A 12,410-nucleotide genomic window follows, 5' to 3' on the forward strand; every position below is an offset into this window, starting at 1 on the left:
TGACATCTTCACTGAGCCCAGATGTCGGGAAGACACTTGCTGAATATATTGTAAGATATATATTGTAGGGTAGATTTGCGCTGATTTTATGGTTTGTTGATCCAATACTGATATAGGGCTTTAAGTCTTGGTCCCAGGGTCCCCACATGCATTCTGTACCACCCTCCTGGGAAACCATCAGGACCACGGGACTTATGTGGGGGAAAAGATATCATAGCCACCTCAATTTCTTCTATAGTGAAGTCCCTATCCAGCAGCCCAACCCCACTAGGGCAGGAGAGTGGGAATAAGAAGGTCGTAAAGTAATTTCTCCAACTCGGCCACACTCTAATCAGGTATAGTTTCTTATACTAAGTCAGAAATGTTTCAAAAATGATTTCCGGGTTCGGAAGGCAGTTCACTAGTAGGGGTGAAAATGCACGGAATATTAATTTGCACCCGCTGATTTGCCACCAACATCGCCAACAGCTTGCCATTCTTATCACCCGGCTCAAAAAGGGTTTCCGCTCTCCGCTCCCAAGAAATCTGAGTTAACTCCGTGATGTGAAGAGTGAGCTGCCACCTCTCCTCTAACAGGGGAAGGGGACGAAGCATGAGCAAGCTCACAGCTCCGCTCCTGCCTCTGTAGCCAGCGTAGGGTAGAATTGTGATCCTGCTTGGCTGCCTTTAAAGCCGAAATATATCTCCCTCTCATATAGGCTTTGAATGCATCCCACACCACAAAGGGGGTCGCTGAGGAAATGATGTCCTCCCAATACGTGGAACAGGCAGTGGTCACCTGAGACACCACACTTTCCTCCTCAAGCCATCCAGAACTCGAGCCCCATGCACCTCCCCATGCCCGTGAGGGGGAATCCCACAATGACTGATAAAGGAGTATGATCGGAGTTAGCACCAGGCAAATACACCGCAGAGCGAACAAGTTGAAGCATCAGGGAATTGACAAAGGCCAAGTCAATGCGTGATGAGGACCCTATGTGTTTTAGAGAGATGCAAAAAGCCAATTCCCTCCGGGTGCTTCCATCTCCCCAGCTCTGTCAGGGACATAGAGTCCGCCCATGCAGAGAGGTCAGAGGATGCAGAGCGGGAAGGGTTGGAGGTGTCAAGCATAGCATCTAAAATGGCATTAAAGTCCCTGGCTAGAAAAAGGCAGGGGTGCATGAACGGAGCCAGTCTACTCGCCACCTTATATAGTACCTGTACCTGAAATTGGGGAGGAGTGTACACATTTACCAATACCATTTTGCAAGTAAATAAATCAGCCACCAGAATTATATAGCGGCCCGCGGGTCAGTAATGATTTGGTGTATAGTACATGGAACCATTTCCCCGGGTACATGTTGAATGTGTGGCATGCATCGCTCTTTGCACCAAGGAGCGGCAGAGGGCCAAGACCCTGCTGCTGTCCAAGTGTGTCTCCCGGAAGAATATCACATGGGGCCTAAGAGGTTTAAGATATTAGAGCACTTTGGCTCTCTTAAATTTATCATTCAACCCCCTGACATTCCAGGAGATCAGCTGCAGTTTAGTAACCAACACTGTAATGCAAATAAATATATAAGCAGTAACACAAGAGATGTTGCAATCTTTAGGGCATCACATGAGGTACACACACCACGCAAATTGTCATAAAACAGACAATAGAAAAAGGAAGGGTATTGCACTGCAGGTTCAAAAACATTCCAAAAAAACAAAAAATTCCCTGCTGCTGTGTAGTAACAAACAAGCCACAAGGCCAACTATACACGCAGCCTGAGCCCTAAACTGAATATTAATGTAGAGGCGTAACCATGCCTAAGACAGCAAGAGTTTAACACTGTTCAACTAGAAGGGCTGTGCTCCAGGCAGTCCAGGTATCTAGCGTGCCAGGATCCCAGTGCAAGAGCAAGAAGCGACAGTGACCACAGCATTTGACAACAAATTGTTGTGAGCCCAATCCTTTAGTGGCACCGTTCACAAAAGACAAATGGTTGTCCCCCAACAAACATCCAGGCATTATTACAGTTTGTCCCTTGAAAAATGTAGAGATGGGGTAGGAGCAACAGGTCTAACAGAATGTCCGCAGAAAACGGAAAAACCTATAAACCCTCCCCCTCCCGGAGATCAATGAACATCTGTAGAGAATGCCTTGAGAGGGCACATGTGGTCAGTTCAGCGACAGCAAGCGTTTATAGGGTATCGAACCAGTCGCTAACTTCCAGTAGAGTATCAAAGAATTTAACTACCCCACGGTGTGTGAGACCCAAAGCCGGCTCAGATAAAACATGCTGTAGCTGATGTTGTTCTTTCTCAGGCGGCGTCGCACTTCCTTGAATGATCTTTTCTTTTTCAGCCGAAAAACCAGGGAAAAGCATGATCTTCGTGTTTTCATAGGGAAGCTCCGGACGTTTCCTGGCTTCTGCTAGGATCATATCCTGATCCCTGAAATTAAAGAGTCAACAGAAAGGGACATGAAAGGGCTCCCGGAGGACACACCCCAGTCGGTACTCAGTGCGCCCTCTCCACGATATACGTAGGAGGCATGTCCAACAGTTGCTTAAAGAAGGCATCCGCAAACACCGCTGGTTTGGGGCCCTCACCTCCCTCTGGAAGGCCCACAACCCTGTTATTGTTGCGCATCTGGCGATTTTTCACATCCTCCACCTTATTCACCAGTAGTTCAGCCAGTTGATTAGATTAGGAGCCCTGTATGTCCTCCGCAGCACCTATATGATCCTCTGCCTCCATGAGCCTCCCCCTAAACTTGTCCAAGTCATGCCTGAATAATGTGCACTCAGATGCCAACTGCTCTATGCACAGCATAAGGGCTGCTTTGCAACCTTCTTTAGATCCCAGGATCGGTTTGGTAATTGCCTCTTGCTCTGAGTCAATGCCTGCCGGAGAAGCAGGGGCAGAGAAGGGGGGTGACTCACCCGTACCAGCCATGGGAGTAGCAGGAGACTTCCCCACATGTAGAGAGTTGCGGCCTGCCGCGCTGTCCATGTGGGTTAAAATGGTGCCAGCCACAGCGGAGCCCCGCCCTTTTGGAAGTGCTCAGAGTTTTTAGGGCTTTTGCCAGCTTCCCCTGTCCCTTAGAAGACATCCCGGGTGGCTAGAACTAGTCCTGGCTTCCTAGGCAACATGTAGCTGCACGCGGAAGGAAGGGATCCGACACTCAGTAGGATTAGAACACGGATGGTCCCGGAGATCTCAGCCTGCGCGTCTGTCCAGCTCACAGCCCAATCACGCCTCCCCCAATGCTCGTTTTAATGTTAAAATTGTAAGTGCAATGTCTGAAGATTTTAATAAATTGATTATGTTTTTTTAGAAATATTACACTAGTGGAGCTTTCTCTTTTCTCCCCTTTTTTGAGCAAATTCTATCTATAACTGCAAGAAGCGGAGTGCTCTGTGCTGGAGACATCAACCCTGTGGGGGTAACTGCCTATCTGGCAAACATGCTTGTGTTAGGCAAATAGCTCCAGAAAGTGTACATCTTATGGGGAGAGGTGTTTTGGCGCACTAACGGTGTGGTGTGAAGAACTTTTTGGGAGAATTGCTTCTGAATACTTTGACACTTCCTGCACTTTATATATGGACTTTTGTCACACATGCATATATGTGTATTTTATTATCACTGTGGATATTGTAATAATTGGTTTCATTTATGTTTTTTTATATCATGATGTTCACATTTACTTTGTATGATTGCTAGGTTTGTAATAAGCATTAATAGATAAGTGCATACACTTGAGCAAATAGATAATTTGCTCAAGTGTATGCAACATACACTTGAGCAAAGCTATTCACTTACAGTGTTTGATTTAAGTGATGAAGTTGAATACAAAGTAAGTGTTGTCACTGAGCACTAATGACAGTTTTTATAGTTTTTTTTATATATATATTTAAACAAAGCATTTCAAAATGACAGATAATTAAAGTCAGCATTTTACAGAACGTTGTTATGTATATCCTGGTCACAGTGGTTCGGAAGGAATAGGGGCAGTGCAGTGCAAACCCAGAAACAATGGAAATCAGCACAACAAAATAATGATATACTGCCAGTGGTAGAATGTACTGGGTTTTATTAAACAAGAACAACTATTTTGTAACCATATAAGCATACACTTAGTGCAATACCTCTTTAAAGGAAGTCATCTGCTTCTGCACCCTGTTCACGAATCTCCACTGGATGACAAGACTGGAAAAAAAAGAAAAAGAAATGTATGAAAACTTATACTGAACATATACTAAGCAAAACTATTACTGATCACTGTACTCAGGGCTGCAGAACATGACTGTGACCTTACATTTTACAAATCTGATTGTCCAATCTCTTTTAAATCTATTACAAACTATGTTATGTAAGGGCCTATGTATGCAATGAATATCACCTGAATGGAATGTTTAGATTTGTCATCATATTACAATGATTTGTCCTCATATGACATTGATTTGGTAAATTTAGAGATTATGCAGTACAAAACTATCACTTTCAGCTATTTAAACAGGACTGTGCAACAATTTCAAATGGTGGCGGGTGCAGCATTCCATGGATAGGGGAATCCAAAGTGGAACTACAAAAACAAGGAGACAGGAAGGCTCAAGCACCTTGCACGTTGTGCCTTCCTTTCTCTTTGTCTGAGTTGTAATGTGTGCAGTACTCTAAGGTCCCTTTCACACAATCCGTGTGATTGGGTCCGCCTAAAGCTGCACAATTAATGCGTTGAAAAAACTGCGATCTCGATTCAACCCTCCTCACGATCCTTATCTGGCATTTCCAGGATTCATGTAACAGCGCAGAGCCATTCTCTGCTCAGATCTGTCAAAAAAAAAAAAAAAAAAAAAAAACAGCCAGCAAAGTTTATCACAACATTTCTAAGGCTACATTCACACCTGAGCGTAGCGTTTTTCGCGCGTTTTTTACCGCGATTTTACCGCGATTTTTACCGCGATTTTTGTGCAGGCGTTTTTAGATTCAATAGAGATCAATGGAAAACGCCTGTAATCTGCCCAAAAAGAAGCTCATGTACTTTTTTGAGCGTTGGGCGTTTTGTATACAGCTTCAAAACGCTCAGATGTGAACAGGGGCCATTGAAATGAATAGGATTTGTCTTGTTGGGCGTTTTGAGAGCTGATCCTAGAGCAGAAAAACGCCCCAAAAACGCCCCAAAACGCCTACATGTGAACGGAGCCTTAGTGCTGAGAGATAGAGAAACATTGTATCATTTAGTTCGTTTAGATCAAAGGGATGAACTTTGGTCTGTAAATGAGGTCAGTTTAACTACTTAAAGACTAAGCCTTTTTCTGACACTTGTTGCTTAAGTTAAAATCAGTATATTTTGCTAGAAAATTACTTAGAACCCCCAAACATGATATATATATATATATATTTTAGTGGAGACCCTAGAGAATAAAGTGATAGTTGTTGCAATATTTTATGTCACACTGTATATGCACAGCGGTCTTTCAAATGCATTTTTTTGGGAAAAAGAACACTTCAATTAATAAAAAAAAAAAAAAAAAAAATGAAACAGTGGAGTTAGCCCAATTTTTTGTATAATGTGAAATATAATGTTATGCTGAGACTCATGATCTTTATTTTAAACAAAAAAAAATTTGATTTTTTTTTTACTTATGTAGCACTCTACAGGTAGGTGCTAGGTAAAGGTATAGTGGTGGCCTTGTCTGCCTAACAGCAGGGCTGTCATTTATTAGTCAGGGAGTCATGGTTTCCAGGTGTGCCTGCTGAAGGGGTAGTCTCCCCACTGGCTCCTGTGAGAGGCTTCTCATAGGGCGGTGGAGGAAACACAATCAGGGGACACATCCAGGCTTGTAACTACCCCAGAAGGCAGATTGTGCTGCAAAGGATTCTGGGAGTGGGTATAAGTTTGGGGGTGGTGCATGACACAATGTCTTTGGCGGGAGCTGAGTCCCAGGAGGGAGAGAACGGCTGTCTCCCCATCTGAGGATCTCGGGGTGCTGCCTGAAGATCCAGAGAGTGCTGAGCTAAGCTGAGGGGATCCGGTGTGCCGAGAACCTGCGGAGAGTCAGAGGGGTCCAGTCCGCGGAAAGCCTACACAGGTCGTGAGTACTCAGGATTGCCCCTGGGGGTCTGCCAGAAGTTAGAGGGGACCACTCTGGAAGAGGTTCGGGGGTTCCAGTGCCAGCTAGTGGTGAAAGGGGGTACCTAGGTTGAGGACCCTGAAGTGACAGAGGGGGTACATAGTCAGTGGACCCTGAAGATTTTAAAGTGTAAAGAGGGCATCTGCGGTTTGGGTCCTGAAGTGCTAGTGCACAGTGTGAAGTGTGCCAGCTGATAGTTGCGGCAGTACAGGACCTTACAAGGAGTTTTCTCAGCCAGTGCAGTGCTGGAGGGAGCCATTCAGTGACTCTGAGCTATTGCAGTGTTACAAGTCAAGCAGTTTTACAGTCCTGGATCTTCTGGACTAAAGTCGAGGATCCAGCACAGTTTCAGTAATTACACAGTGTTCAAGCGTCAGGAAGCATTGGCCAGCGTCGGCTGGCGTCAAGACAGGCATTTTTGCCAGAAAAGTCCCACAATTGTATTTAGTTGAGCCTAAAGGAGTATCCCACTCATTCCCTTCTCCCATCCTCTTAAATACAATAAAAACACAAAACAAAGATGCCAGAGCTGTCAATGTCTCAGTGCTTACACCTAGGGCCGCAGCTCACAAGGGCTGGAGGGGTAACTGGTACCGATGGCAGACCCACATGAGGCCACAGGCCTGGAAAACCTGCTAAACTTACGATAAAACCCATTTATCTGAGTTCATCGATGGACACAGTGCTCCATAAATCATAATTAGTGAGCTATATTGCCTCCTTCAGGAGTAGGACTAGGCAGAACAAAAAACACCTGGCTACGCCCATGGGAAGTCCTCAGCTGGTATATAACCCCCCCTTTCTGCTCTAGGTAATCAGTTTAGTAGCAAGCAGTATTAGACGTATCAGAAGTCCATAGAGGGGTGGGTGCTGTGTCCGTTAAAGAACTCAGAGAAATGGATTTTACGATAAGTACAAAAATCTAATTTTTTCCTTTCGTTCATCGACGGACACAGCGCTCTATAAATCATAACTAGTGGGATGTCCAAAAGCAGTGCCAAAAGGAAAATGAGGGGTGGGGAAAATAACCTAAGGCTACAAATAAGAGCCCTTAACCAGGACACAGAAGCCTTAACCGGGTCACAGGAGCCCTGTCTGAAAAATAAAGGTTTAAAGAAAAAACTCCCCTCAAGAGGGAACAGCCCCTCTTAAAACAGCAGCCTGCAAAACTTTGCGGCCAAAAAAAGCATCCGCAGATGCCAAAGTATCGACCTTATAGAATTTTTTGAAGGTATGCACGGACAACCAAGTGACCACCTTGCAAACTTGTGATATTGAAGCCTGATGACGGAAGGCCCAAGAAGCACTCAGCGCCCAAGCAGAATGCGCCGTGACAGGGAAAGCCGTAGTCGAAGAAGTGGCCAGCCCTTTTCTTGGTCCGTCTGTAAACACAAAAAGCAAGTCTGACCTCCGAAAAGACTCCGTAGCTGCCAGATACACCAGAATCGCACAAACTACATCCAAAGTATGCAAAGCAAATTCCTTTAGATGAGCCAGCTTGGGACACAAGGATGGCAAGAAAATATCCTCATTCAAATGGAAGTCAGAGACAGCTTTGGGCAGGAATGATGGACAGGGACGAAGAACCACTTTATCCCTATGGACCACCAAATAGGGACTGCAACAGGATAATGCCGTCAACTCCGATACCCTGCGGGCAGAGGTAATAGCCACCAAGAATGTCACCTTCTGGGATAATGGAGGCAAGGGAATCTCATGACTATTCTCAAATGGAGGTTTCTGGAGAACCGGAAGCACTAAATTTAAATCCCATGGCGGTAAAAGAGACTGTACAGGTGGAGCCACATGTCGAACCCCCTAAATGAAGGAACAAACTAAAGAGTGCATGGCTAGGGGTCGCTGAAAGAAGACTGCCAAGGCAGACACCTGGCCCTTGATGGTACTCAGGGACAACTTGTGATCAACGCCCCATTGAAGAAAGGTTAAGATCCGAGCCACAGAAAAGGATCGAGGATGAGCGCCAATCGACTCACACCAAGAAATGTACACTTTCCACTTACGATGGTATATCTTGCTGTAAGATGACTTCCTCGCCTTCAACATAGTAGGGATCACTGATCAAGACAAACCTCTATCCCTTAGTACCTGGCTTTCAATAGTTACGCCATGAAAACCAGCGACTGTAAAGCAGTATGGCTGGAAGATCCTGGCTCTTGATTCCTCACAGGAACTGAAGACGAAGCCTGAGCCGAGGATGATGCTGGCCTTTTCGTGGACCTTGGATGCCTGCGGCATCTGTCAGAGGACCCCCTGGTCACGCCACGAACTTTGGTATCCTCCTGTGGGGCCGGACCTGCTAAAAGCTGCATGTAGGACTGTGCAAACAGAACTGTCTGGAAGGTAGATACCACCAAACAGAGAACCTGTATGCAAATCAGAAGAGAGAACTATCTGTGTGACAGCAGCCGATGAATCACGGCGTGTGATTCCTGAAATGTAACCAGAGGAAGGACCACCCTGGTCAGAATTAAAATCAGACCTAGGTAAATCAATTCCCTGGACAGGGATAGGGGGACATTAGATAGTTCAGACATCACCTGAATCTTTGCTGGAATTCAATCTGCACAAGGAGACTCAGGACCTAAAAAAACAAAAAAGGAAAATCTTTGTCCCCCTTTCTGGGTACCCCCAAAATAATAATTTCATGGATCCCCTTGATGCTCATGAAGGAGGTACACGAGGTCCGAAACCAGCAAAGATGTCCCCCCACCCCAATAATGGGTGAGGGCAGACCTTCATGCTAAAGGGGTCTTGTCTGCGGGTCCGGAGAAGCTAGCTTTAGGCTTACCAGACCAAGGTTGCATGGAACCTCTCGGGGAAGATTTAAAAGATCTATTTCCCTTATTCTCTGTCCCAGAAGCACAAAATAAATTTATATATGCTGAGAAGGAGGGCCCCCGACCAGGCTCCTTCACTTTCCTAGATTGTGGAAGGAAGGTACTCTTACCCCCCATGTTCCCCTAATGTCATCCAGGGTAGCCCTAAACAGGTGATCGCCTTGAAAGGGCAGATTAATGAGAGCTTTCTTAGAGGCTTGGTCTGCGAACCAATTCTTAAGCCACACCTAATCACCGCCGCTGAAACAGAAAGTTTGGACAGCACAGGAGCTGTATCCAAAACTGCATCACAAATAAACTGCAGCCCATGGACCAACTGGTCCGCTAAATCAACATAAGCAGCAGGGACCTGCTCACCCCCCCCCCCCCGAACCTGGCGCAAAAGCTTGACCCAATCAGTTAGAGTCTGAGACACCAGGGACATGGCAAAGACTGACCGCAATACCGAACCAGCCATAGGAAACATACTGCGTGCCACAGCTTCCGCTTTCTTGTCAGCCAGGTTCTTAAAGAATGGGGATTCCTCTACTGGGATCATGGTTGCTTTATTCAACCTGTAAACAGGAGGGTCCACCACTGGTGGACTAGCTCACTTTTTTAAAAGTGACTCCTCAAATGGGGAATGTACAGCAAAACGTTTGGTGACCACAAAGGGTACTTTTGGTTGTTCCCATTCCTCACAGGAAAACCTGTCAAAATAAGGCACATAAGGAAACACCTTTGGAGTGCAAGGTGACTTATGCATACCAAACGACACAGCCACGTCTGTGGCTACATCAGCTGCAGTCTCCATTTTTAAAGTCTCACGCACTGCAGTAATAAGTGCATCTACCAGCGGTTTTTCATTCGCTGCTATGACCATGGAGAAATCGTCCTCACTATCGGATGGATCTGGGGGTGTGATATTAAGCCCCCCTAGATGGGCCGCATCCACGGCGGCAGCAGGCTCAGAATCAGATGAGACAGACTGAGCAGGGAAAGGTGGGGGACGCTTCCACCTGGGCCTTTGCCAACACGCCACTTCCACCCGGAACACTAAGGACTGACATCAGTGCAACCATGGGAATCTGGGGTTCCGAGGGACCTGCCACCTCCATGAGAGGTTCAGTTAGGGAGATGTGACCCTTAGGTTCCGTAAGGAAAGAAAGACCTCGAAGTACAAAAACAGTATTTTTAGCACCACTAAAGGATCCCCCCCCCCAAGGCTCAGGGTACCTATCAGCAGAGAGAGATAACAGGGACCCCCAAAGACTCCCCCTAGCGACCGGAGGAGTGCAGAGAATTCAAACTTAGCATCATCATGGACTCTATTCCTCTAAGGAGGAAGAGCAAGAGGAGGAGCTTCAACATGTCCACGAGGTCTCAGTCCTCCAGTATCCCTGTGACACCATCCGCTACACAAACATGGCCGCCAACTGGAGACCAGCTAGACTAAGGGAAAATGGCACCCATCAGCTACACTAAAGCATGCTGCCAGGATCTTTCTTTGCATCCCCTGCAATGCTGCACTCTTTGCAAGGGAACCCCCCCCCCCCCAACGGTAGGACACACGTTTAGGGGAGACTCTGCTGTGCACACTGCATTGGGACCCCCTGCACTATACCCACACTGCAAACAGCAGGGCATGCACCTAGGGGTCTCCAACACTGGGACCCCTTCAGACCACCAGGGCAGGACACACACTATCCCAGGAACCTTACAGAGTGGGGATAGCGGGGGAGACCCCAGGGGTCTCTGCTGCATTCTCTGCCCTGGGACCCCCCCCAGACTCCAGGTCTAGACACGAGGGAAATGGAGTGGGGGAAGCCCAGCTCGGTGAGGAATTTAAGGCAGGTCTGCCTGTGCCTGGAGGTTACCCACATCCCCCCATTGAAAAAGGGGAGAGGGGGGACTGCACTTACCCTTCCATGGTGCGGGTAAAGCTACAGATAGAACTCCTCCCCACCGAAGTAGGGGAGCCTCTCGGCCAAGGGACAATTGATCGACCAAACCAACCCTCCACCAACATCGTTGACCATTTTACACTGTTTGATTAAAACTGCCTTTAAATGTTGTGTGTAGAAGCAATAATGTTGCCACAAAGTCACTCACTGTATATATTCTCTCTTGTTTTTGTTGTTAACTACAATCTCGGATCCATCAGGCTTAAGATCATGTTGATGAGTCTAGAAAAAGATTAAATATTATCACATAAAATGTACACAACATACATTTCCAATGCATTTAACTATATATCACACACTGACCTGAATATACACATATACAGTGGGTACGGAAAGTATTCAGACCCCCTTCAATTTTTCACTCTTTGTTATATTGCAGCCATTTGCTAAAATCATTTAAGTTCATTCTTCTTCCTCATGAATGTACACATAGCACCCCATACTGACAGAAAAACACAGAATTGTTGACATTGTTGCAGATTTATTAAAAAAGAAAAACTGAAATATCACATGGTCCTAAGTATTCAGACCCTTTGCTCAGTATTTAGTAGAAGCCCCCTTTTGATCTAATACAGCTAGGAGACTTTTTGGGAAAGATGCAACAAGCCTTTCACACCTGGATTTGGGGATCCTCTGCCATTCCTCCTTGCAGATCCTCTCCAGTTCTGTCAGGTTGGATGGTAAACGTTGGTGGACAGCCATTTTTAGGTCTCTCCAGAGATGCTCAATTGGGTTTAAGTCAGGGCTCTGGCTGGGCCATTCAAGAACAGTCACGGAGTTGTTGTGAAGCCACTCCTTCGTTATTTTAGCTGTGTGCTTAGGGTCATTGTCTTGTTGGAAGGTAAACCTTCGGCCCAGTCTGAGGTCCAGAGCACTCTGGAGAAGGTTTTTGTCCAGGATATCCCTGTACTTGGCCGCATTCATCTTTCCCTTGATTGCAACCAGTCGTCCTGTCCCTGCAGCTGAAAAACACCCCCACAGCATGATGCTGCCACCACCATGCTTCACTGTTGGGACTGCATTGGACAGGTGATGAGCAGTGCCTGGTTTTCTCCACACATACCGCTTAGAATTAAGGCCAAAAAGTTCTATTTTGGTCTCATCAGACCAGAGAATCTTATTTCTCACCATCTTGGAGTCCTTCAGGTGTTTTTTAGCAAACTCCATGCGGGCTTTCATGTGTCTTACACTGAGGAGAGGCTTCCGTCGGGCCACTCTGCCATAAAGCCCCGACTGGTGGAGGGCTGCAGTGATGGTTGACTTTCTACAACTTTCTCCCATCACCTGATTGCATCTCTGGAGCTCAGCCACAGTGATCTTTGGGTTCTTCTTTACCTCTCTCACCAAGGCTCTTCTCCCCCGATAGCTCAGTTTGGCCGGATGGCCAGCTCTAGGAAGGGTTCTGGTCGTCCCAAACGTCTTCCATTTGAGGATTATGGAGGCCACTGTGCAGTGCAGCAGAAATCTTTTTGTAACCTTGGCCACAATTCTGTCTCTGAGCTCTT

At 46.4% G+C, this 12,410-nt stretch overlaps 1 protein-coding gene across 5 annotated transcripts in view; it reads right to left on the bottom strand.

The window, feature by feature from the left end:
• NEDD4 (NEDD4 E3 ubiquitin protein ligase) overlaps positions 1-12,410 on the bottom strand; it is a 519,020-nt gene that overhangs the window by 29,264 nt on the left and 477,346 nt on the right. For all 5 annotated transcript variants that reach the window (XM_082253414.1, XM_082253413.1, XM_082253415.1 and 2 more), the window contains 2 exons: positions 11,054-11,127; positions 4,119-4,179 (listed from right to left, as the gene is read on the bottom strand). In XM_082253414.1, the coding sequence (XP_082109540.1) occupies positions 4,119-4,179; positions 11,054-11,127 (135 nt within the window). The remainder of the gene's footprint in view (positions 1-4,118; positions 4,180-11,053; positions 11,128-12,410) is intronic.

This window comes from Pelophylax lessonae (genome assembly GCF_965119305.1).
Source record: "Pelophylax lessonae genome assembly, chromosome: 4".
Lineage (NCBI taxonomy): Eukaryota > Metazoa > Chordata > Amphibia > Anura > Ranidae > Pelophylax > Pelophylax lessonae.